The following is a 27,657-nucleotide window of genomic DNA, read 5'->3' on the forward strand; positions in this document are numbered from 1 at the left end:
TCTATTGTGCTTAAATGACTTTTTATGAACAAAGTGCTCAGGATAAATTAATGCTTTAAATTATAGGAACAGCTACGCGACCTAATGGCCAATGGATCTTACTATTTTATTTAACTCCAGAGCTCTGATATAAAAAGTGCTGTCTGTAAATACATGCACATGTAAGTATACGTATAATTTATGTAATGACAAGTCTAATCATGTATGTTTAAATGCGTATAGCAGTTTATGTTAATTCTATGACTATTAATTAGAGCCAAAAAGAAAATTTCATTCATATATTATTGCAAAACCAGAAGTGAATGAATTCCATAGCAGGTTTGAAATTTTTACTTATACCAATATGGAATGTTGATGATGATGATGATGATGATGGCCTGTTGGAGAAAAATATATACTGTTCTTCTAATCTAGAACATCTAACCCCTTCTCCTTATATAGCTTCCTTCCTTCCTTTCTGTGTTGTTACAGAAAGGAAGTCGTTGATGAGAAATAGGCAAAAAACATAAAGGCCAGGCATATAAAAAGAAGTATGATTTGTTTAAATTAAGGACATCATTATATACAGCTATATAATGATATATATGCCAACTGTAAATATTATAAGGCCTAGCTGACTCGAGGTGGAGAATGGTATGACTTTTTTGGTATCATTTTGTGTTAGAGCACAGATCACTGTAAATGATGTGATAATGGCACCTAAACATCTATCTACCTATCTATCTATCTATCTATCTATCTATCTATCTATCTATCCATCCATCCATCCATCTATGTATCTATCGAGAAGCTTTTGAGGTCTCCCTAACTAATTGACCTGGTTCCAATTTTTTTTTTTTCCCCCACAGAGCTCTAGTGTCAAATGATGAATCTTTTCTATTAAGTGGCCTAGTCTTCAAAAAAGAATTGCTAGCCTGTGAAATGTGGAATGCCTTGCTTCTCTGACTAGTGTCGACACGTTTGTTTCTAGCGTGAACACACCTGTACAAGTGAAGCCATCGCCTGTGTATCCTTCCTTGCACAGACAGCGGTAAGATCCCATGGTATTCTTGCAGTCTGCATGCTGGCTGCACATATGGGTTCCATTGGAACATTCGTCCAGATCTTATGGAAAAGGGTTATATCGTTATTAACAGAAAGTGTGGCATTTAAAACCAATGATACACAAATTAAAATAACTTTACAGAATTAATATTTTCATAGGTATAATCTATGCAGTCCTTGATAAGCAATCTCTGTTACTTTCCTACTCACCAGTGCACTTAATGCCATCTCCAATCCACCCAGGACTGCAGCTGCATTTGAAGCTTCCTGCTGTGTTGGTACACACAGCATGTCTGCCACAGTTGTGTGCTCCAATTTCACATTCATTGATGTCTGGAAAAATGAGCAGCGATTTAGAAAAAGGCTCAGCACAAATGTCTTTTGGTTTTTAAAATAAGTAATATTCAAAAGTTGACTTGCCTTCAAACTTCCCATGGTATAGTATAGATTGGTTTTGCATCCATATATAAACTCTACATATATTAAACAGCTTTAAATTTCAAATTATAAAGATATAACAATATGATTGTACTAGCTACTATTAACTCTAATTATTTTCCATATTTTAATGTGAGTTTCCAGTCACTGCAAAGTGACCTTTTACAGCTGAAGACCATAAAAAATGAGTTGCTTAATTTTCTATGATTTTAATACTCCTTGCCATATATTTTCTATTGCTAATATTTTTAGTAAGTGAACTATGGAGTAATGATGCACATTATTTTCATATCTTGTATAGACAAAAAATACAAACCTGTTGCCATGTTAGAAAATTTTTGCATTATATTCTATATATAAAATATATTTTATTCTTAAATTTAAAAGTTATTTAATTATGCTTTATTTCTATAAAAGCTTTACTTTAGGTATTGCTAATTTAAGCATTTGCAGAAAATGTTCCTTAAGGCAGTATATAAGCCATCTTTTCCCTAGCTTTAGAGTCCTAGCACATCGGAGAGCCTAGTTTTCTTGTATATTTCATGTAAAACTCAAGTTAATCCAATGGGGATTTTGTCAGAATATAAGGAGTACCAGATTAGGGTCACATTACTAAAAGACTCCAAATTTTCCAAAATGCTCTATTCTCCAAAATTTCATTGTCAACTTTAGCCAAGATAGACTCTCTAATAGAAATATGTTACAGAAAAGAATATAAAGTATTAAGTGAAAATTTCCTGAGATGAGCCTATTCTATAATGGGTTACCCTCATAATCAACTTTGTCATTAACTAAGAACAAAAACTCATAAATATGGTACTCTATATGGAAATCAATATCTAACACCAATCTTAGGTCAAGAAGAACAACTTTGCCATACAAAACACTGCAAGAATTTCCAGTGAACACTTGAATAGTGGCGTGAAAAAGAAACTGGGTAAGTAATTCATGTTTGCCGTTTTGTTTACTTATGAAGCCCAATTAAATGATTTGAAAGTGTTTGCAAACATGCCCCCTCCCCTCCCTTCCCCTCCCCTCCTCTCCCCTCCCCTCTCCTTTCCTTTCATTTCCTTTTATGGAGTTTTGCTCTTGTCGCCCAGGCTGTAGTGCAATGGTATGATCTTGGTTCACTGCAACCTCCAGCTCCTGGGTTTAAGCAATTCTCCTGGCTCAGCCTCCCTAGTAGCTGGAATTACAGGCGCCTGCCACCACGCCGGCTATTTTTTTTATTTTTTTATTTTTAGTAGAGATGGGTTTTCACCATGTTGGTCAGGCTGGTCTTGAACTCCTAACCTCAGGTGATCCGCCCACCTTGGCCTCCCAAAGTGCAGGGATTACAAGTGTGAGCCATTGCGCCTGGCAGAGCTCATTTCTTTAGTCATATCAGGATTTTATTCTAAGCCTTGCTTTATGGAGTTCCCAAAATATTGGTGAATATTAAGTGACTTATAGAAATACTCACTAATATCTTCTACTAAGCATAATTTTCAGAGATGACCACAACCTATTAATCTAGTAATTCTGTAATCTTTTTCTTTCCAATTTTCTAATGACCAAAGGTACTCTTATTTTATGATTATTATTTTCATATGGCTTTTTACCTTCCATGTTTAATCTTGCAATTAAGAAAATGTTCATTTCTTTTTAAAGGACAGTCTCTTTTAAAAATCATCAATAATATGCTAACAGAAATTTATAATTTAAGAAAGTGTTTTCAGTTTTATGGCAATGTTTTCAAGGTGAAAAGAAACTATATTTACAAGAGGCTGTGTATCATGGGCTTTCGGGTAATAGGAGAGAGTAACTCAGATGCCAATATTCAATTCTCCATTTTGTGAATATTTGTATAAGTTATTATCTCAATGCTTTACACTCCCAGTATGTAACAATTGGAGAGACTTCAAGCGGTCATAAAGTATAAAAGCATCTCCAAATAAAAAGTTTTTGCATGTGGGTGTGTGTGCATGTATGCACCAACCATTATTCATTAATTGTTTCTATGGCAGACTTGGACTGTAATTCATCATAAAAGCAAACAGAAGGGGAAAGTGAGCCATAAGGAAAACAAGCAAACAAAAATGCTGTATTGAAACACTCTTCAATAATGTGAAGGAAACACAGTATATGTTTGCCAAAAATCTCTCTTTCTGTAAAAATGTTCTCTTTCCTGCACAAGTTCACTGCAAACAGAAAATTAAGAATAGCATAAGCCAAGAAAAGCAAAGAAATTCAAATTTAAAGGTGACACCACAACCTTCTCAACCTCACCAAACCTTTGTCACAAAGACTCAAAGGTCCTCTTGCATGGCTGTCTTGAAGGGTAAGGGTGAGCAGATCCTGCGGTGTGAGCAGATCCTGCTCACAGGCTCTGCGTATGTCCCATGCAAGTCTGATATCCAAGTACGGGCTTGTGCTCGGGGCTGCTGTGGCCTCCTCTTACAGTCACACAGGGAGAGGCTGTATCACCCACACAAACACCTGCCTTCCCCGCCATCTGGGCATCCGTCTCCTGGATTCTAACCTGGCAGAGCTGTGCACTGCAGAAACTCCTTGATTAGGCATTGAGGAAGAGGGCGTTACCATGAATGGAGAGGCCAAACGTGAAGGCTACTTGGATTTCTTAATTTGGATCCAAATTTGAGCCAACACTATTAACTGAACACCCATGGAATTTTCAAAGGCTGACAACCAGTGAAGGAAAATTAGCAGTGATAAGAAACTGGAAGGAAATGAACACAAATTCTCACTGACTGTTGGTGGCTGAAATATATGATTCTCTCCTATGGACCAAGACCCACCAGAGACATTTCTTTTGTGAAAGGAACCGGCTAGTTTCCAATAGAGAATTACCCAGAAATCCTGCTATTTTAACTGAAAACAAGTCTGATTTAATTCCACTTAATGGTATGCTTACTTTATTCATGAACTAAGTAAGCACGTGATGGGAGGCAGGGTCTTAAAATTAGCTTGTGAAAGCCAGGACCACCCATCAAAGATGACACCTAGCAGGGCCTTAATTATGTAGAACAGGCAGCAGACGCCTTACATTGGGTCACAGAAAAATTGTAATCCAGCCCACTTAAGCCAAGGATAGAAAAGCTGTGTTCTACGTTTCAAGCAAATGTGTTCTCTCTCCATTAAATGGAACTTTCCCCCTTGGCAATACCCACGGTCTGAACAAAGCTTAAGGAGTAAAAAGAAACCCTTAGCATCTGTGTGGGCTGGGAATGTAAGTCAGTGGGTGGATTCTGAACATTGCTAAAGTGATTGGGGGAAAAAACATGTTTATTTGTTAAAATGGAAACACTCAGTAATGACAGGGAGCTGAAATATTCAGACAAAACTGTAATGGAGCCCAGAGGACTTCGGCTTAGTTCTCATGAAACAAAATTGCTCCTTATGAAATAGCATACATGTTTTCATAATTCTTTTCATTAAACAATAATCTAAACAAATACATAGATAAATAAGTAGACATATTCCTTTTGTCTGCTTGTTTATCCAATTAGGCAAGACACATATCTCTACTTACATTAGTTGCCTGGAGCATTATAAACAAAGCCATCACCAAGGTAACCTGATGGTGTTCTAAGTTGTGAATGACACTAATTTTAAACTAAAAGCAGCTAAAAGAGCCTTAGTGACATGGGATTCAAAAAACATTTTGCCCCAGATTTTTAAAAACATGTTTTCAAGTGTACCAAACTTACTGTTTGGTTAAGCCATTTCCAATCAAATGTGATGTCCTTCCACAGGTCAGGGCTGTTACTCACCCAAGGAGAACATTTGAGTAACTGCAGAGCACCCTGGTGATTTGTTCAAGAGCATGAATGAGATTTACTAAGAACACAATTCAGGGTACTACTTTCCTTCAGATGAGACTATCACATGCCACGTTACTCTGGTATCAAAGAGGCATACAACTCAAGTCTTCCCACGTGCTAGCTGGATTTTATCAAACTGAAAAATCATTTTAGTCTGTAATTTTTAAAACTGGAGGAAGAGCTCAAGTGTTTCTTTGACTTCAAATCTATGTTCATGTGATTGACTCAAAGGCTGCTGTTCTTTTTTTTTTTTTTTTTTTTTTTGAGACGGAGTCTCGCTCTGTCGCCCAGGCTGGAGTGCAGTGGCCGGATCTCAGCTCACTGCAAGCTCCGCCTCCCGGGTTTATGCCATTCTCCTGCCTCAGCCTCCCGAGTAGCTGGGACTACAGACGCCCGCCACCTCGCCCGGCTAGTTTTTTGTATTTTTAGTAGAGACAGGGTTTCACCGTGTTAGCCAGGATGGTCTCCATCTCCTGACCTCGTGATCCGCCCATCTCGGCCTCCCAAAGTGCTGGGATTACAGGCTTGAGCCACCGCGCCTGGCCAGGCTGCTGCTCTTAATGTAAAGCTGGTGTCACTTCATGCGACTGTAGTGCACAGCTCTGTCATCATGGTCTTAGTATCTGTGCAAATTCAACTACGAAACACAAGCCTTTCTATATAAAGAGGAAGATTTTCCTTCTTTAAACTGATTTCAAGCATGAATCGGTAAACAGTAGCATAAAATTTTTGCTAGACTGTTACATTCTCAAATGAAACAAAATAATGGACAATAGATAAAGACTAGAAGCAATGGCTTTCATTAAAATGGCCTCTAGACACTGTGTCTACGTTTCATTTAATTTGACAATAGCTTTTATTTATTGACCAGCACTGAGCCAACAGCATTGTATACATTATATCTAATGTACCTAAAACTATATTAAATAACATGAAAATTTAAGCTTTCTTCAGGGTAAGGCCTAAAATAATCAGCCACTACACATGACCCAGTTAGTTAGAATCTGGAGCACTGAATTCTAGAGACCTCTTTCTTATAGGGAATGAAGGCTGTTCCATGAGATTAACTTCTCCTTTCTTTTTTATTTTATTTTATTTTATTATTTATTTATTTTTATTATTACACTTTAAGTTCTAGGGTACATGTGCACAATATGCAGGTTTGTTACATATGTATACATGTGCCATGTTGGTGTGCTACCATTTGACCCAGCCATCCCATTACTGGGTATATACCCAAAGGATTATAAATCATGCTGCTATAAAGACACATGCACACATATGTTTATTAAAGCACTATTCACAATAGCAAAGACTTGGAACCAACCCAAATGTCCATCAGTGAGACTGGATTAAGAAAATGTGGCACACATACAACTTCTCCTTTCTTAAGCATCACTGCCTCTGGGTTGAATTTCAATATGCTCAGCTTAGCCAAACAATGGTATTATCCTCTTATTAGTTAAAACATAATACAGAACTATCTTACATTTCTTTTCACTACTGCCAGACCATCATCCCTGACCAAGTCCTATATTTATAATGGAAGCTAAAAATAAAGCTTGAACCATAGACACACAAAGCTAAGCACCATTTGTACCGAGAAGCCACATGGGGAGTCGAGAGTTTAAACACTGTGCCATTTATCAGAATGGACCCCTAGCCAGGCTTAATGTAAGGAGTAGCATAGTGAAAATGAAAACATTCCAGCTTCATGCTTCTTCTCATAATTTGGCTAGCATCTGTTATTTCTGAACCAACAATAATATTATTGCCCTTATCCTACATATCAATAAATGTGAAATAGCATTATTGGCCAGTTTGAAACAATAATAAATATATTTTGGTGTTTTCTTGAAATATGTTGACATAATTAAGAGGAGGAGCTGCACATTTGCCACACGGCCAATCTGCAAATATTTTAATGTTTGTTTTAAGTCATAAGAGCTTGCCAAACTGGTTTTTGGAATTAAAGACTGTTATTTATAAAGAAATTATTCAGTTACCTAATTCAAGCTCACCATGGTTTCCACTATGTTTTAAATTATGTTATATGCCATAATCTGTTAAATTAATATAAGTAACTAGAGTAAAACTTTATCATATCATTCCATGGACTTAATGTCATTGCCTTATATTTGAAAATACCAACTAAACACTTATAAACTGAACACAATGTCATTACCACAGAGTAACTTCTTCCATTTGGCATTTAATGGGATAGTCTCCTACAAATATTGTGAAAACATTTTCTCATGTGCTATTGGTAATAGACAAACAACACTGCAAATGGTTCCATTATCACTTTGTAAGATTTGCTAAGCCCCACGAACGAAGATTCATTGGGACTAACACAACTTAATACATCAAAAGTGCTCCTGGTGAGAATTGATGAAATACATGAATTGTAGGATGTGTTCCTTTAAAGAGCAATTCCAGTTATAAACCGTAATGTAAATGAAGTGTTGGCAAAGGAGGTTATTGGAAAAGGCTTGCTTCGGTAAAGGACCATGAATATTTGGTAATTAGCATGTTCAGTAATTTCATATGAAATGTGATTTTTAACTTCATAAAAAATGTGTTATTTACAGTGTTAATTTATTCAATACACCTTTTTTCCCCCAACAGGTCAAGAAAAAACCTTCAACTTGGATCCAAAATAAACGATGACAAGTTTCAAAGAAGTGGTAGCTAAATTAATGAAAAATGTTATGCAAAATGCTTTTTAATGTAGTTAAAATGTATGAGTTTTAAAACATGTATCAATCTATAATTACGACACCAATCTCTTAACTACTTAATATTTTATTGTTCTACTTGAACAAACACACCTGTACAGCCAGTTTTTCCTTTTTTGCCAGAATAGCCCATATCACAGTGGCAGATAAATGAGCCTTTCGTGTTTTCACAGGTTCCACTTAGGCAGATATTTGGATTCAGGTCACACTCATTGACATCTGTAAAACATAGATATTATTAATACATGTAGCTATTTGATATCATTGCGTACTTTCCCCCCGAGATAAAATAACTATGACAAATAAATTAGAAAAGGTAAAATGCTCTCACTCAGAAAAACACTGTTAAATTTTAGAGGCCAATTTACATTTGCGCTTCATTCTTTACATTGTAAGCTCATCATTCACACTGGTTTTCATCTGGCCCATAAGCAGCCGGCCAGGTAATCAAACAAACGGATGGACTCTGTGCTGAGTTTAGAGCTCGTTTATGTGACAGTCTAGAAAACTTTTTAGAACAGCATACTTTGTTGCAGGATGAAAAGTTTAATTCAGTCTGCATGATGCTAATAATTTAGTTTTCATATTTCGAAAGAAAGGATAGATGAACTGGTTGCCTTAGTGTAAGCAGTTAAGGATTTCACTTCTTTTCCAAATTAAAAATTATTTATTTTTTATGACATTCATTTTAATTTCTAGGACTTCCAAAATTTTCAGCAAAGGCTTTCAGAAGATAAATGTGATAAAAATTTAAATATAATCAATACTAGAATCTTGCTTCTGGCCAAGATAGAATAACAGGGATTAAAATTGCATTCTCAAATGAAACAACCAAAAAGTGGACAACAGATACTTTTAAAAATGGTTTTCTAGACATCGGACATTAGGCCACAAAGGACAGTGATCCCTGAGAGAAAGAAAACAAACGAGGTGAATTCTACAATTGCCCCAGATTACTGAAGAGGGGAGTTTTAACTCCATGGCATAAGGAGGGGGTACCAGATGGAACCAGGCAGTGTCCCTGAGTTGAGGAGATGAATCTGGGTATCTGGAAGGCTGAGGTAGTTAGGGTTCACAGGGCAGAGTAAAGGACAGGAGAGAGAGCTACACAGAAGAAAGCAATGCCAGAGACCTGCCAAGAGTCTTCCTCAAGCATTCAGATGAGTAGTGACCAGAGCACATTCATGTAAAGAAACAAATTACTCAAGGCTGGGGAAAGCACTACCCAAGAAAATGAGAGGGAAGAATCCTCAAAGTTCACAGGGGGTCTGGAATTGTGCCTGTTCCCACTAGTCAGGCTGGAAAACCTCATAATTCACAGGGAATCGGGTAGAATATCCAGAAGGGTCTTACTTCACTAACAGAGCAAAATTACCCCCTAGACCAACATAGCTTAAAAGCTTAAAAGCAAGACTTTGAAAGGGATCTATGTGTTTCCAAGTAATTTATACCTCAGAACAAAGTTCAAAAAATATTTCTAGGAATACAAAAATATCTAGCACTCAGCAAGACAAAATTTACAATATCTGGCATCCAATCAAAAATTACCAGTCACTCAAGGAAGCAGGAAAATATGACCTAAAATAAGGAAGAAATTCAATTTATTCAAATGACCCAGAACTAATGCAGATGATAGAATTAGGAGACAAATACACTAAAAGTTATTATAACTGCATTCTGTGTGTTCAAACAGCTAGAGGAATTATTGAACTTATTATGCAGAGACCCAGAAGATATGAAAAAATACCCAAGTCGAACTTTTAGAGGTGAAAACTACAACATCTGAGATGAAAAATACACTGTACGTGAGGAAAGTCAGATTAGATATCATAGAAAAAAAGTTTATCAAACTTGAAGGCAGAACAATAGAAACTACACAAAACAAATAGATCAGTTCTAAAGTTTACTGCATTCTTGTCAGAGGTCAATTTTGTTTGCCTTTAGTCAAGCTTTTAAAAAGCCTACACTCTAGTCACAACAGAATGAGGGTTAAGTGGACAAAAGTAACGGAGAGGCATAAAAGAAATGTGCATCTGGAGCTGACAAATGGTCAGTCAGTCCACACAACATAGCTGACAAGAGTACCATTTAATAGTCACAAGAAAGCTCTCTTTGGAATGCTGGTTAAAATATGAGTATTGTGCTCCTAAATAGCCTTACTTTTCCTATGGAATCTTTCTATCAATAACCCAAACGAACTTTATGTAATTTAACAGTGCTTATAACTAACAAGACAATATGAAACATTCTGTTTTCTTTGCTTACCGACACAAGTCTTCATGTCTTCAGATGCCATGAATCCATCATAACACAAGCACCTGTACTCTCCAGGGATATTTGTGCACTGACCACCATCACAGATATTGGGATTATCTTCACACTCATCGATGTCTGCAAAGAATGAAACCAACAACCACAGGTTGTTGATATTGGTTCCATTATTCATGGAGAAAACATTAACTGACCCAAGCCAAATAAACTTAGCCTACTAGCATAAGACTATTAACACTCAAATCCAAATGAAGCTTTGCATAAAATAGTCCATTGGGTTATCCTTGGTAAAAAAAGGAAAAAATAATTTTCAATATTTATAATATACTGTTCAAGGGCAAGGTCCACACCTGCTTAAAAGGCTTTTATTTAAAATCTTTATCTCATTTAATTTACCATTCAAAAATCATTATAAATCTTATTTTCCTTATTGTCAAATTATAAATGCCTGAAGTCTATCAAGTGTTTTAGCAATATTTTAAGGTAAGAAACACTTGAAATAACCATACCTACTTAGATGCTCTTAGTAATAATATTTACTTTCAACAATTTTTTTTTTTTTTTGAGATGGAGTCTCACTCTGTCACCAGGCTGGAGTGCAATGGCATGATCTTGGCTCACTGCAACCTCCGCCTCCCGGGTTCAAGTGATTCTCCTGCCTCAGCCTCCCGAGTGGCTGGGATTACAGGCATGTGCCACCACATCCAACTAGTTTTGCATTTTTAGTAGAAATGGGGTTTCACCATGTTGGTCAGGCTGGTCTTGAACTCCCAACCTCAGGTGATCTGCCTGCGTCAGCCTCCCAAAGTACTGGGATTACAGATGTGAGCCACCGTGCCTGGCCTTATTTTCAACAATTTTTATAGCCAAATTTATATCTAGACTTTTAAGGGACATTTTTCTAGGTCAGTAAAATAATTTTGGCTCCTAAATCCAAATTCTCTTCTTAAGCCAAGCGAAAATCAAAGCCTATGTTATTACCCACTTTGTTTCTCACCTCTACCTGGCTCACAGCTCTCGCAGCCAGGGTGATACAAAAGGAAGTATAAATTAGACCACTGGTTCTCAAACTTTAGCATGCATCCAAATCATTTGGAGAGCTTGTGAAAACACAAATTACTGAGATCTACCCCAGTAGTTTGTGATGCCGTAGATCTGGAATGGGGCCTGAGATTTTACATTTTTTAACAAGTTCTCAGGTGATGCTGTTGCTGATGGTTCAAGGAATAAACCTGGAGTTGCACTGAATTAGGCCAAAACATCAAAAGTCTGGTCAATGAAGGAAAATGTATTTTATATTCCACTTATTATGTGCCAGGTACTATGGTAAGCTCTGTAAATACTATTTTATGCAGGCAATTTGAACTCCATTTTACAGATGAGGATTCTAATACTAGGTATCTTGATCAAGGTTACAGTTAAAATATATGACAAACAAGGGTTTGAACTCAAGCCTGCTTGACTCCAAAGCCTAGGCCCTAAACTACTTTACTTAGGAACCTACTGACAGATTCAACATGAGGCTAGAACCTACTCACCGGTGCATGATCTCTGGTCAGGCATTAGTGCAAATCCCGGCTGACAGCTACATTCATAGCTGCCTTCAGAGTTTGTGCAGAAGGTTTCACAACCACCATTCATTATGCTGCATTCATCAATGTCTAAGAGAAATGAAAATAAAATCACCTTCTGGTATGGTTTGGATGTCTGTCCCCTCCAATACTCACGTTGAAATTTAATTGCCATTGTAACACTATTGAAGAGGCAGGACCTTTAAAAGAGGCAATCATCCTATGAGGGCTCTACCCTCATGGTGGGATCGGTGCTGTAATAAAAGAGCAAGTTCAGCCCCCTCTTGCTCTCTTTCACCTTCATGCTCTCTGCCATGGGATAATGTAGGAAGAAGGACCATGCAGAATCCTGGCATCTTGATATTGGATTTCCCACCTTCCAGAACTGTGAACTAATAATTTCTGTTCATTATAAATTACCCAGTTTCAGGTATTCTGTTCTAGTATCACAAAAATGGGTTAACACACCTCCCTCTGTGTTTATGGGCATGGCACATTTTTAAAGTTTCCAGGCATAGGTCAAAAAAAGGGGGAAAAGCACTTTTTAGGGCAACTGGCAGTCACTGTTTGATTCCTTCAACAAACATTAATGACATACCTACTATGTGCTAGAGATGAGAATCTAATAATGAATGGGACAGACACAATCCATGCCTTAGAGATGAGAATCTAATAATGAATGGGACAGACACAATCCATGCCTTCAAAATGATTACACTGCGGCCAGGAGACAGATGAACAATTAATTGCACCATGCATGATGTGCCATTTGCAACGCAGGAGAAGTATTGGGTGCTAGGAGAACACATCTCAGTTATGATAATAGGCACGTGGATGAAATTCTCTTAGCCACAGATTCACTTATAAACTTGAAATTCAGTTTGATTGGCTGAGGTTCCAATCTTTTTCAATAACCTGAGTTGAAGTTCTGAGTTGTCCTGGGCCATGTTTCAGAAAAATTTGGGCTGATTTATGGTTTTGGGTGGAAACCATGTGAGACTTGGCAGTTCCACATGGTGTACACCCCAAACCAGGCAAAAACTGGCAGTTTCTACAAAGTTTCACTTTGACTCGGGGCACAATAAAGCCACAGGACTGTCTGTGCCACTCTTCACAGCACGACTAAACCTACAGAGGGCTGACCACAAAGCAAAATTCTTGTCCCACAAAAACCCATCTTTAAGGAGTGCCAGGCATAGCCTCAACTGCAGTGTAAGATATGAACATTCCATGATCTTCTTTCCAATAGCTATTTTTTGAAATCTTTTAGCCGATCTAAACCGCCTAAGGGCAGAGATTTCACCTCAGCTTTTTTGTCTTTTCCACAGCACTCACCGTGTTTAGTTTATTTCAGGTGGTCAGTTACCATTTGTTAATGTGCATTGGTATGCGTGTGCGTAGACAAAGCACATGCTACTACTGTTCCCCATCCAAACGGCATGGGTCAAATTATGCTTATTAGAGCTAAAACATCCCATGTCCTTCATTTAACTGGCTCTTTAAACAGACAATGGAGATGAGATCCAAAGATCGTGAGCCACTATAAAAAGAATATTGCAGGGAAACAAGAAAGATAAGTAAAAGTAGTGATGAAAACAAAACTCAGAGTACACTGAGTGTTTTAGGAAGAGATGAAATAAAATAAAATAAAATATAGAACTTACCAACACAAAATAGCCTATCGGGAGTTGAATGGTAGCCAGGGTTGCAGGTACACTGATACTTCCCTATGAGGTTCACGCAGCGGCCATTGGGGCACAGGTGCGCACTCAGCTCACACTCATTGATGTCTATTGGGAAAATAAGAAGAACAAACACCCAAACATAAGCTTCCGACTCCGGCAGCGATGTCGTTCAAACAACTGACCTCAAGTCAATGGTGTGAAAGTCTCCCTCCTTACCGATACATGCGGAGATGTTGGGGGACAGCTGATGGCCAGGCGGGCATTCACAGCGGTAACTTCCCTCTGTGTTATGGCAAACGCCACCTCGGCACAGGAGAGGATCTCTCTGACACTCATCGATATCTGCGAAATGGAAATGACCACGTGAAAGGTGGAGGCCTCATCTCCTCTACCAGACCAGAGCACCCCCTCCCCCGCCTGTTGCTGGGTGTCCATCTTGACCTCCTTGTCTCAAGGTGGGACAACTCTCTGGTGCTATTCATACACCAGAGCTTCCTGCAGGATCAGACTAAAGCCAAAATGCAGCCAAACTCTTGGTTTATTTTCTCCTCCTGCACTACCCTGCTTTCCTCACTTCCTGACAAGCACCTTCTGAGAGAACTTGCTCACAGAAAGAAATAACACGTTTGCAAGAATCTCCATTTCAAACTTTGTTTCTAGGAAACCAGACCTAAAGCAACGAGCTTATCAATTGCCTATTCTAGAAGTGTTGGACAGACATCCTGTAAAGGGACCTCTACTACAGCTTCTGTTTCAATTGTCCTCTCTTCCCCCTGGGTATCCATTCTAGGTGTTAAAAGGTGTTAAACTCACTTCTCAAGGACCCACAACTGGTCTCCACCATCACCCACAAACCCACAGCATGAATTCCCTCATTCTTTCTACCTCAGTCTCCCTCTGTTGCAGACTGATTCCTGACTCACTGGTCTGGAGCCCAGTGCATTGGGGCAGCAGGAAGAACCTGGGACATAGGCTACGAGCCATCAAAGCTTCATGGAATCCTTCTCTTTCTGTGTTGATCAAATGATTCCAAACTTACCCATGCAGTTCTTCATCATCATGAATCCACTTTCATAGCCTTCGTCACACTTGCATTCGAAGTCACCAGGGGTGTTCACACACTGGCCTCTGCCACAGAGGTCAGGAGATATGCGGCATTCGTCAATGTCTGCACGAAAACAGCACGTGGCAGCACATGAGTCTCAGGACAGCCTTACCTCTTGCGGCAATATGTTAAAGATAAAGAGTTTTAAAGGACGTCCCCCCTCCTGACCCTTGAGGCTCATTCACTGACCTGTGCAGTTCCTTTCTTCGGAATCCAGAGCAAAGCCGCTGTCACACCTGCACTTAAAGCTGCCGATGGTGTTTCTGCACTTGCCGTGGGTGCAGAGGCTGGGAATCATCTTGCACTCATTGATATCTTCAAGAATAAGAACACGTGGGGCAAAATAAGTTGATGAGCAACCAGTCAGGAGGTCTCAGTGCCCACCATTTTAAATCCTGAAGGTTGGAAGTTCTTGATTTAAGGTCTTGGCAATACACATTTCAAAGAATGTGTGATGATCCATGAGATACATGACTTTGTAAACATTTCTAGCCTTTTAAATTTCTACATTTTATAAAGCCTTGTTAAAGCAGCAAAGAATGTGTCTATTCAGACTTCTAGGGCCCAGCACACTGCCTGATACATAGTGAATATTTAACCACTACTTGCTGAATGAATAGATAATATGTTCTAAACCACTAGTATCTATATTTAAAGCACATAGAACATTATTAGAATATATTATCCTACAGCTATCAATTGACTGTGTAGCAGAATGACATATTCACTTAATACTGTTTGGTGCTTTTTTGGATATGCCAAAAAAAATTTCAAAGATATAATTTATAATTTAAATTATTTGCCAATAATTTGAACAATTTAGAAATATTTTCTCAATGTTATCTTAAGTCTTCTTTCTTTCTTTCTTTTCTCTTTCTCTCTCTTTCTCTCTTTCTTTCTTTCTTTTTTTCAGACAGGATCTGCTCTGTCATCCATGCTGGAGTGTAGTGGTGTACTTGGTTCACTGCAACCTCTACCTCCTGGATTCAAGCAATTCTTGTGCCTCAGCCACCTGAGTAGCAAGGATTACAGGTGTGCACCACCATGCCTAGCTTTTTTTTTTTTTTTTTTTTTTTTTTTTTTTTTTTTTTGTAGACGTGGGGTTTCACCATGTTGCCCAGACTGGTCTTGAACTCCTGGACTCAAGTAATCTGCCCACCTTGGCCTCCCAAAGTGCTGGGATTATAGGCATGAACCACCGTGTCCAGCTCAAGATCTCATTAACATAATTTAAAGAGTTTCTTGTAGACTAGAAGACTCTGCATACATGTAACATGTGACCTGAGTTTCCTAACACAGGGGCCTTTTTCCAAAACAAGACCAAACACTTAAGAAATATGCAAGTTCATTTCTACATGTGAGACAGAACTGGGAGATTAAATCTCCAGAACACCAGGTCCTTCTTCAGCAATGAATTACCACAGCCTTTGGAAGCAAATTAAAAGTTCCTTTGAATTTACATAACCGACATTTAAGAGGGCCATGTAGAAACTACCTCTCCATACAGAACAATTTTAACCCCCAGGACTTCCTGGACCAAACAGTTAAAAAAAAAAGTTCATACTTTTCTAAACAAAGATAATTATATAATTCAGAAAGCAAAAAGTGCATGCTGGGATGATCAAGTAGAGTGCTGAGATCATGAAAATGCATCCTGTTGGTCTAAAGAGGAAGGCAATTGGCCATGGAAAACATAACACTGTACCTTTGAAGAAAGGCTTTCCATTTGTAATTTCTTTTGTGGCAAATCCGGGTCCTCTGGGACACAGCTCCTCGTACTCAGGAGTATTTCTCATGGGACACTCCTCGCATTCCTCAGTACCCCAGGCTGCCCCAACGGAGCAGCAGCAGGCATCCATGCGGTGGCGGCCAGCAATAGGCAGGGTGCACTCCTCGTCCTCATACCTCAGGAAGCAGGTTTCCAGGCGGATATCTGTCAGAGGGAACCAAGGGAGGTTAAATAGAGCTACACGGCTTCCACTGCCCCAAATTGCCAACACTCTGTTAGGCAAAGTACTGCACACGTAATAATTTGCTGTATACTTATTGACTGGAATTAATTTTATTCCTCAAAAAAAAACCAAACCAAAACAAAACAAAACAAAAAAACCCCAGGCTCTGGGGTAGGTATCCTCACCTAATAAAGACTCTCTTTGTCAGCCCATGTTTGTACTTCCTATTTCTGAAAAGTTCCCTTTCAACGTTAGGTGTTTTCTGATAATTCTACATAAGGAATGGTATTCTGAGAGATCCCACAAGGCTCTTTCAGGAGATGTTTTCTCCTGTATAGAAATTCCTATCACCGATGCATGCACGCCATGATGCCTTGGCATATCCTCCACAGCTAAAGGCCAGCTGTACTCTTTATTGTTGGAGAATGTTTGCCCTAGTGCAATCACCTTTTCCTCAGACCCACTTCATTTTTGGAAAGGTGGAATGGTGAACTCTGCAAAGAGGACCGTCTTACTTGAGATTGAAGAGAAAAATGCAAAGAAAAGCCATTGACTTTTCTTCTCAAATATTTCTTTCACCTCAACACGTGCTTATGGGCACATTCTTCAAGATACATGTGGGATTCCTCTAGCCCCAAACCCAAATTCATGGGTTATGAAGAAGAATAGAAAGCCTAGCCAAGCAGAGGTCAGAAGAGCTGGATTTCGGTCCTGTTCTGTAACCCAGTGGATTGTCCTCAATAAATTATCCTAAACCTGAATTTCCACATCTGTTATAGGATGTTGCACTCATCTCTCTTAAGGTTCTGTGAAGCCCAAATGAGATTATACATCTGAAAGTAATGAAGTGTAACTGAAACGTGAGATGTATTCTCCTTCTCTTTCTCCTTCACGATGGGGCCATTAACAATTTACCTAACTCCCTGGGTTTCCTCTAACGTTAGAAAGTTTTTGAAGTGTTCTGGGCAGCTTTATATTCAGGCTGCCCATATTAAGATAAATTATTTTAAAATGAATCCAAAATTAAACACTGAAGCATCTTTCTAATGAAGAACCTAGAAGAAGATTCTCATTAAATACCGATTCCTCCTAAACAAAGAAACTAAGACTCAGAATACCATTAACTGACATCCTTAATTACAAAAATACTTTTGGCTTTGAAATCCCGCTTCCATTCCATATTATTTATTTATACTATAAACTATAAAGTTCAATATTTAAAGGTTTGTTCATTCTAATTGGTAAGTGATCAAAATCCTTCACTGTATACCACCTTTTAAACTACCTACAGTAGTCTTCACTGAGCGTGCGCTTCAGAGTAATGTGGTTTCAGATGTGAAATACAGGTAAGCATCATTTCCAGAGTCATGGACTCAGGGACCAGTGATCCAAGGGATATACTCTAGGCAGAGGCAGAGGCCATAGTAGTAACATCAGAATAAGTCTGCCAGACCTTAGATGCATGACTGTGGGATCTCAAACTTGCTGCTATCACGAGCCCGTAGGGACTTAGGACATACAGTTCTAAGGATTAAGGATTCTCAGGGTTGGGGTGAGACAATTTGGCTTGAGGAACCCACTTGGGCTCTAACAGTGTGCATAGAGTATCCCACTATGACTAGCAGTGATACCTGCCCTGGGCTTTCTCAGGTTCATTTTTCAGGGGAGTGGCATCTTCACTCCTGATATCCACAGGTATTTCTGCAAGGACCTGTCCTTTTGGCCAATGTCAGGATATGCTTAGAAGACATGGGCTACAGTTTCCAAATACGTGCAAATATTGTTCTTTTCTCCACCACTCAGCTTGTATTTGATAGTTCATGGCATATGGGGCCGATTTAAGAGTTCTGGAAAAGTAACTGTGATGCCAGTGATTTAAGGAATAGCTGCATATCAACAAAAACTACAGTTGCTCCTCACTATTTGAAAGACTGTCAAGGGAGCGGCCATGGACCCTAGCGGACATGCTGAATTTCGGAGTGTGTGTCTGTACCTGAAGCTAAGTGCTCAGCTATATCTTGTTAACTGCATTTTTAATAATCTTTAGTACATTATTATTAGAAAAATAATGAGCTCAGTATTTACCAAGACAGATCCTTCCTGTGGCATCCAAAGTCATTCCACTGGGACACTGACACTTGAATGACCCCCTAGTGTTAACACACAGGCCATTTTTGCACACTCCTGGGAACACTTCACATTCATCTATATCTAAAAAGAAAAAAAAGCATAAAGTTAATATATCTTTATAATATCATTCTACCTTATTCTACTCATGGAGTCATAATTATTCCCCATTTTGAACCTAGTAAGTTGATAAAACTAGTTTGCCTACAAATAGTTCGTGTAGAATTTCTAGGGTCCCTGAATAGCAACCAGAATGAGCCCACCTATTACTAAAGATGTAAGAGTTTCTCCACTGGTTTCAGGGAGTAACTTTTGAGTTGCAGAGACAGGCAGCTGGTGTGAGTTCTTGGAGATAGCTCTGGTAGCTGTGGACATTTCGGGTAAGGTTCCCGGCAATATAATTTGCTTTATGAGACCAGATGTCCGGAAGTGAGTAGAGAAGCAAAAACCTGATTTTTCAAACTAGCAAAGAAGAAACAGCTTGAAGGTCAGCATAGAAAAATATCCCACCAAGGAATATGTGGGCCAGTGAAGGGTGTCTTTTAAGAAGTGCTGATAAATCACCAGACAATGTACAATCAATTCTAACTCAGCCATGGTCTCAGGCTGTTCTGTCCATGCTTTGGTCTCAGCTTGGGCTGAGGAGAATGAAAAGATACTCATGTTCATTCATTCATCATTCATCCAATCTCTCTCAAATGTATCAGTCCTTCCCAGCTCGCTTAATGGAGAGCAATATGTTCTCTGTACTTAATTTGGAAAAGTATTCACCACCAAGTTAATCAAAAGAAAGGCACTTACTTGTCAATGCCAAAAAAAAAAAAAAAGGCGGGGGGAACATTAGCTAAGAAACTCATATACACTGTGTCTCTATGTAGAAGAAATAACTTTCCACACCAGGAATGTTGAAAAAATATTCTGAATCTTTCCTTGTAAGAGAGATCAATGGGGAGAGGGTGGAATCTACCTTTTTGGGTTTTTTGTTTTGTTTTGGCCACTTGTACAACAAAATATGCTGCTGAGGTCAGATAAGTTATTAACAGCGGGTCTGGACCAGAGAAAGGCCAAAGGATTCAGTCATCATTTGGAAAGCAAGACCTTGGGTGGGGGTTGTAGTGTGCCTCTTTGTTTTAACAGGGAAAAAACTTCATTTCATCCCACATATGGGACTAATTGCTGTTTTTAAAATTTTTCAGCTGCTGTGTCATGTCAGGTTGTGTTAGTCACCATGACCTATGTCTATCTGAAACTCCACGAGAAAGAATCACAGCAAACTGAAGAAACTCCGTGCAGACTTTCAACAAAGAGAAAACAGAATGTGTCCTTCTAAATCATCCATGACTGTGAAACAAACAAACAAAAAATGCCAGGACAAACCAAAGAAACACACATTTTACAGACTCATCAAAAACTTCCTGTTTTTCTCTTCCTGACAGCATTGTGAAAGTGCAGTCTCTCTAAACTGTGATCAACCTAAAACATTTTAAGCTATCCACCCTGTCCTTCGGACATAGCGGTCTGACACTAGCAATAGTATATATACACTTGTGAAATTAACAGCTGTTCTGTTTTGTAGTTCTCATTTTTTTCTTTCTCTGCTGCATATTTCTCCCTGTTAAGTTACATGACAGCTTTATCCAGTCCAAGTTAATACAAACATTCATTATTCACACAAAAATGTATGGTTTATAAGTAATCAGAAATACCTTCACACTGTGTTCCTTTAATTCTTGAGTACCCTTTACCACATATGGGATCTGTAATAAAAAGCGAAAAACAAAACAGAAAATTAATTTGAGATAACAATATCCAGACTTTGCAGTTCTGACATAGTATAAGAAACATGAAAGATGACCTGGAACATGAAGTAGATTGTGTTGCTATAAGTATGAGATAACAAAATGTTTCTGAGATTGCATAGGTGAGGAAGAACAACAATGAAATGTCTCCTCAAATAAAGCTCAATTCCACTAAGATATTCTAAAAGACACAGAAGTACCCTATAGATCATGTTAAAGTGATAGCTAAGAGGGAAACTGAAGGTAGATTTCTCTCTTGCTGTTCACCTGAAAATAGGAATCACACTATAGAATTACTTTAACATGAATATGGAAAACTCGGTCTATAATTTGGAGATCTCATGCCCTCCAGCATTCACATAAATTTATACATTTATATATCTAAACAGTAAATCAGCAAAACCATGAGCAAGGTTCTCAAACCTCAAATTCCCAACAGATTTAGACGTTCACCAGAAATCCTCCTGAAGTTTAGTCATGAATACTGGTTTCTTTACATCAATTAGCTTTTTGAAAGAGAATCTGTACCTATAAAAAGCTCAGAACCCCTAACCACAAGGTTCCAAAGAGAGCCGGTAGGCACTGGTGCTCCAGGGAAGCAACACTAACTAACCACATTACAATGTGGAGATAGAAAATAATAAATTAACAAAATCACATAAAAATTGACACTTCTTATTTCCCATCCAGCAATATGGTTGGGGTCATCAGGATTAAATCTTTCAAAATTCTCATGTGAGCCTAAACGAAGTACTAGGCTTCCCCTTTTTAGGCAAAGACCAGTGGAGTGGTGCAGGAACCACAGCATGGGTTTCTCTTACCAACTTGGCATAGGGTGCACGGGCTTCCCCACGCAGCACCGAGGGAGGAGCAGCACTGGGACTTTAAGGTGGCTCCATTGATGTTGATCTCACACCGCCCATCGATGACAGTCTGCCAGCAAGTTCCCTTGATGGTTTCTGCAGATGAGGGAATAATATTTAATGAATCAATATAAAAATTCAAACATACACCTTGGAATCATAGGAAAAAATAGCATTTGAAACAAAGAATAATGAAGTTTTTAATGTTGTTCATCCATCCTTAAACTCTTTTGCAGGAAAAGCTGATATTGAGTATAACAACATTGATAAACATAGAAAAATCATTCTCAGAAAGATACATACCTATGCAGATGGTTTTTGTTGGATCCAAAGTACTTTCAGAAGAACATTCACAAATAAAAGAACCTGGGCTGTTCTTGCAGACTCCATTAATGCAAGGACTTGATTCGCATTCATCGATGTCTGAAACAAAAACAGGTCTACATTACTGCTAAAATTTAGTCTTGGGCCTAAAAGAGTACTTCAACTTTGGCCTCAACTGCTACTACATATCCTTCATCCCACATAGTAAAGCTGGCCTAATAGTTTTTCCTACACTAGATGGAATGCCAAAATAACTCTACAGTATAGACTAGTACGTCTCTATAGTATAGAATATGGGACGAGGCTGAACCTTTCTTTTTATTCAGAATATCTGCAGTACATGTGTACGTGATTTCTGAATTAACAGCTCAAACAGCAGACACATAACATTTTCTTTATCTATTAAATGATGGCAGTTAAAATGCCAATTGCAAGTAAATACCATAAGTGGCTTACAAAGTACATACTAGTGCCATTTAGAACCACAGAATTTCAACTAAATTGGCATAACTGTCTAAAATACAGGAGACTCTAATTTAGTCTTACGGTTTTCTGATGGCATTCCAAAAGATAGCAAAGTGCACAGTATAAGAACAAAGATCTGGTTTACCTTCACACGTTTTTAGGTCAGGTTTGTAGATAAATCCTTTGGGGCAGGTACAGACAAAACTTCCAGGAGTATTTCTACATTGTCCATTGTCACAAAGGAGACTGTTCAGTACACATTCGTTAATATCTGGAAAGTCAATGAAAATGAACACTTAAAAGGGTCCAGACTTTGCCTGTATCTTCTTTGCTCTTTTACATTAGATCTTTAAAGTACTAATGATATGATCGATTCAAGTAAAAAGGCAAAATTCTTGTATCATTAGCTTTTACCTAAACGATCTCATTTTAGGAAAACAGAGGCTTGACCTGGTTTTATTTTATTTTATTTTATGTTTTGAGACAGAGTCTTGCTCTGTCACCCAGGCTGGAGTGCACTGGCGCGATCTCGGCTCACTGCAAGCTCCACCTCCTGGGTTCACACCATTCTCCTGCCTCAGCCTCCCGAGTAGCTGGGACTACAGGCGCCCGCCACCAGGCCCAGCTAATTTTTTTGTATTTTTAGTAGAGATGAGGTTTCACCGTGTTCGCCAGGATGGTCTCCATCTCCTGAGCTCGTGATCCGCCTGCCTTGGCCTCCCAAAGTGCTGGGATTATAGGCGTGGGCCACTGCGCCCGGCTGACCTGGTTTTAAACTAAATATCTAAACTGAATATCTACAAAGCCTAAAGTCATTACACTATTTAATTCACTTATTTCTTTAGCAGGAAGAAAATATGGATTTGCTGGAAATCATTATCTTTATATAGTTACATTATATACTTAAATTTATATAATTTAATTCATTTTGTCAAATTAAAAGGATTAACCTTATTGATTTAAAGAACTAAATAAATACTTAAAAAGTATGGTCCATCTTTGACATATGTTAGTTCCAGAATAGGTGTTTCTTCCTTATAATAATTCAAACTGTCTCCAGGTACAATTATAAAGTATAAAGTAATCTGTAGCATTTATGATTGTCATGAAGAATTTAGATTCATGATTCAGGGAACTCAGGAAAACTGCCTGCTTTCAGCTGAATAATATGCCTGTCTGAAGCAAAACCCAACTTTAAGGGTTTAACTTAACAGAGAGTGGGTATTCCTGAAAATAAGCTGTGTTTTCTCTGATTAAGTCTAATAAATGGTTGGGAGAAGAGCTGCTTCTCTCTCAGTAAAAACAAGGTTGACTTTGTAGTCACGTGAGAATGGTTCAGAATCTCTGTATCTCATATCTAAGGAGCTTCTCTTTGAAGGAGTGAAATCTGATACATCTTTATTTTAAGGAGCAAATCATTTCAAGGAATGAATCTGATACATCATTATTCATAAATTGTCAAGATTCAGTCATGTAAATTTTTGTTACTAAAGACATGCATATGCTGTGCTGACATTCGAAGTATAAAGTGTCCTTCTGCCTAGTCCTCTAAGCTACTCAAAGGCAGTTTTCTCCCAGCAATGAAAGAAGGAATGCATTATGCAGGAAATGTTTCAGAAAACAGGTAAAACTTCTTACCAACACAGTTCTTCCCAGTCGAATCCACTTCATATCCTGAATTGCATATACATTTATAGGTCCCACGAAGGTTTTCACAGATTCCATTTGGGCAAATATCAGGATCTAGTGCACATTCATTTATATCTGCACCACAGACAAGTTCAAAATCAATTAACATTATAAAATAAACATTGAATGAATTGTTAAAAATATAACACTACAATACATGTAATGACCTTAGGACCTACTGGAGGAAAAAAATCGATTTCACTGGAAAGAGAACACTCGATCTCTTTTTCTCACTGTAAGATATTCTGAGTCAAATCTTTCTCTCACAAGTTCCTGAGAGGAACTTGGCATCTCAGCTGAAAGTACAAGATAACCAATCCCTGATCAAGCCGAAGGAGACCTCCTGGACTTCTCCTAGTCCAAGCACCAAGATGGAAAAATGGATCAACAGCAGGTCCCAAGTCCCTACAACTGGTCTCCCCACCACCAGCCCCTCTTTCTTCCATCTACCCTCTACACTGCAACCACTCTTACCATCCTAAAAACAAGCTGATTATATCATTCTCATGGTTCAAACTTTCATAGGTTCAACAATATCCTCAAGATTAAACTAAAATACAAATTTTTTGTTTACTTATCCCAAACTTCACACTTTTCTGTGAACATATAATGCCCTCTTCGCTCTGTGTCAGGAACGCCTGCAGCAGGCCTATTTACAGGTCAAAAGCCAGCTCCAACACCACATGCTCTGAAAAAGCCTCTGCCGCTCTGCCCTCCCTCTTCTGCACCCTCACAACTGAGGAGTCAAGGCAGGTGCAGAATGACAATCAGTGAATGGATAGTCCCAAATCCTGGTGCCTGACTCTTCTATAAATTAGGGTTGACATTTTTTTTCTTCCAAGTCCCTATCACAACTTACTTATTTCCCATTAACTCCTTATTCATTATAAGTTTCCTTACCTCTCGTCTTTCCTCCTCTGAATATCCCCTCCACATTTTCATTCACACACAATGATGAAACTAATCATGCTGATTGAACTGACAATCAATTCAGCCAGTCCACATTCTTTCAGATCTCCCTGAATCAAACCGCGTAGCTTTATATTAATAAAATAATCCCTTCCTCTTTCTTGTCACCTATTTTCATACTTGTTCCAATTCTCCCTTTTAACTTTAATTCCTTGCATGGCACCGATATTTCTCTAGCTAAATATTTCATTCTCTTCCAACTCAGTTAACTGCTGTCACTGCTCCCTATTGCCGTCTTATAATACTGAGCACTTAACAGTTAAGAATCCTTCAGAATGCAGATGGAGAATGGTTCCACCAGCCCATCATCCTGAGTTGTACTTGACAGTGGAAGATCCACAGGAGAGTCAGGCTGCCCCTTCTCAAGCATGAGCAACAAAAGTCATTATATGTCATCTGCGAGCACCCATCAACCACAAAGGGAGAGCACCTGACCCCTTCAGTGGCCAAGCCCCACAGCCACACCCAGAAATCCTAGAGCCCACAGTGCCCTGGCTGCTCTGCCACTGAAGGCTTCTGAGCATCCCAGATACACGGCACAGCGATGGCCAGAGAGGGAGTCAGGTCAGACCCGTGTAAAGGGATCAATGTGAAACCCACAGGAAAGCCTGATGCTGCCTCCGCACATACTGAAGGTAGTAAATTTTGAAAGGAATCCTTACCACTGCCTGCTGACGTCATTCCCGGCCCGCTGCTGCAGAGCGCCTGATATTCCGCTGCAATAAATTAACAGATAGTAAATGATTCCCTTGTTTGCAGAATAGGTCGATCCTGCCCTTGGTTTTGCACACACCATTTCCTCCAAAGTGAGTAGAACCAAAATTAAGTGGTAACGGAAAAGGAGGTATCTCCCCAGGGAGTCACTTTACACCAGGCTCCCATTTTAAAGGCTACACATCATCGAGGAAAACAACTTTTAAGGATACAGGCAAGTTATAGCAATTCCTTGTGCAAAGCCCTTTCGGAAAAGGTGTTTTTCCTATAACTTGATTTTGTTCACCAGGGAACACTTTACACTTACGGTGAAATGTGCCTGTTAAAATGTGGTTTCTTAACTGTTAATAAAACTTTCTCCCACCATCTTGGGGATAATTTTGTTTCTCACTGCTAGCTGTTTTTTCAGTACAATTGGTTCTTAACATTTCCTCATTTCTCTCTGCAAATTCTCTAGCCTCCTCTCACAAGTGCAACAACAGAATACCTACTCTTGCATTTAAGTGTATTTTTAAAGTTAATATTTATCAGGATACTGGATTCATTCTCTATGATATATCCATAGAGAAAGTATTGTTTAATGTTAAAACTGTGAGATTTTAATTGAAGAAACTGAAGTACACAGAATATGTCCCCAAATTTGAGATAGAATCAAAATTCTACTTCTTAAAATTAATACTATGTTTTACATACAATTCCAACAATACTTAACGTAAGAGTGAATGATGAAAATGTAGAACTAACTGGAATCACACTATCCACGGAAAGGAAACTAGTGTCCCCTTAGTTGCCAATGGTTTCTGGCAAACACAGTCTCATGGTCAAATGTAAATCATCTGTGCTTAAGTGGAAGGAGAACAGGATATCAGGGCCGGGGCTTATTGTAGAGGCTGACTGCACCTCACTGCTGAAGCAAATAGTTCCTATCTTCTGTATGCCAGAGAATTGCATCCTGATGACAGTGGACGTAAATGAGTTATACAACCAAAAATGATCATGTCTTCTAACAAATGTGAATTTGAGAAAGCAGTGAGGATTTAATTTTCAAATCGTCTTAGAAGGGGCCAAAAAACCAACAGATGGGAAGGTGTGTTTGAAAGTCAGGTCTGGGAACAAAAAGAAATTCATCCTTTTTATTCTGTTATATCAGCAAAAAACTAAAATATGTATGAAATACTGTAATAAAACAAGAAAACCAAAATCATGCCAGTTTCCTAAAAAGGACTTTTAGAGATAATGACAATTTTGCTGAAGTTTGGCCTAAATGGAAGCAAATTATTGTCACCATTGTTTTCCATTTAGGCAGGATCCGGTTCTAGACCATTTTTTGTAGTGAGTTCAAATAAGCATGGGTTTTAATACCAATGACAATGCTAACTGCTGGCAGTTTTGGAAGCAGCCCTTTTCCTCTGTTAGTTTCTTCTCCCATAAATGTGGAACGATAATTCCCATTTCACCTGGTGGCTGCACAGAATTAACATTACATGTTTAATGATTTAACATGTACTGTGCACAGCTGAGGCCCTGAATAAAAAATAAGTAAATAAAAGTATTATAAACCCATATTAAGGGATAGGTATTGATGAGCTAACTCAGCGTAGTGCCATGGAGACAGTGGCATGAGGGATCCACGAGAAAATTCCCCAGAATTACCCTCCTGTGGGTTTAACTGACCAATCACACTCCCATGGGTTTAACTGACCCATTTCTGTGAAACATAGTCAGAAGGCTGAGGACACAAGAGGGCTTGCTGAACAATGTGAATGAGCTCCAGCAACCAGTGAGAAACAGCTTCATATGCAGCTTGCCTGACTTGCAGACCACAAAGATGAACTTCGGATTTTGTATATTTGGAGTCTCTCCCTCAACTGACAGAAGACATTCCTTTTGAGTATTTTCAGTACTTTAAACAGCCTACCCCCCATTCTTGAAATGAGGGATTTTTGTACATTGGGATGGTTCATGACCAAAGAGGTGGAGAAACCAAATGCATGAAACTACTTCCACGTGTGGACCTTTTCTGGGTAAATTCATTCAAATATAAGACAGAAGTTAGTGGAACCGGGCCTTACATTTAAC

The 27,657-nt window shown here is 38.7% G+C and overlaps 1 protein-coding gene across 1 annotated transcript in view; it reads right to left on the bottom strand.

Moving 5' to 3' along the window:
• FBN1 (fibrillin 1) overlaps positions 1 to 27,657 on the bottom strand; it is a 236,831-nt gene that overhangs the window by 63,778 nt on the left and 145,396 nt on the right. Inside the window, exons 18-34 of the mRNA XM_015142182.3 lie at positions 25,527 to 25,580; positions 23,845 to 23,970; positions 22,352 to 22,477; positions 21,721 to 21,840; positions 21,376 to 21,513; positions 20,462 to 20,512; positions 18,714 to 18,839; positions 16,382 to 16,609; positions 14,866 to 14,991; positions 14,611 to 14,739; positions 13,788 to 13,913; positions 13,551 to 13,676; positions 11,854 to 11,976; positions 10,310 to 10,435; positions 8,138 to 8,263; positions 1,255 to 1,377; positions 982 to 1,104 (exon numbers count right to left, since the gene is read on the bottom strand). Coding sequence (XP_014997668.1) covers positions 982 to 1,104; positions 1,255 to 1,377; positions 8,138 to 8,263; positions 10,310 to 10,435; positions 11,854 to 11,976; positions 13,551 to 13,676; positions 13,788 to 13,913; positions 14,611 to 14,739; positions 14,866 to 14,991; positions 16,382 to 16,609; positions 18,714 to 18,839; positions 20,462 to 20,512; positions 21,376 to 21,513; positions 21,721 to 21,840; positions 22,352 to 22,477; positions 23,845 to 23,970; positions 25,527 to 25,580 — 2,097 coding nt within the window. The remainder of the gene's footprint in view (positions 1 to 981; positions 1,105 to 1,254; positions 1,378 to 8,137; positions 8,264 to 10,309; positions 10,436 to 11,853; positions 11,977 to 13,550; positions 13,677 to 13,787; positions 13,914 to 14,610; positions 14,740 to 14,865; positions 14,992 to 16,381; positions 16,610 to 18,713; positions 18,840 to 20,461; positions 20,513 to 21,375; positions 21,514 to 21,720; positions 21,841 to 22,351; positions 22,478 to 23,844; positions 23,971 to 25,526; positions 25,581 to 27,657) is intronic.

The sequence above is a fragment of the Macaca mulatta genome, chromosome 7, assembly GCF_049350105.2.
Source record: "Macaca mulatta isolate MMU2019108-1 chromosome 7, T2T-MMU8v2.0, whole genome shotgun sequence".
In the NCBI taxonomy this organism is placed as follows: Eukaryota; Metazoa; Chordata; class Mammalia; order Primates; family Cercopithecidae; genus Macaca; species Macaca mulatta.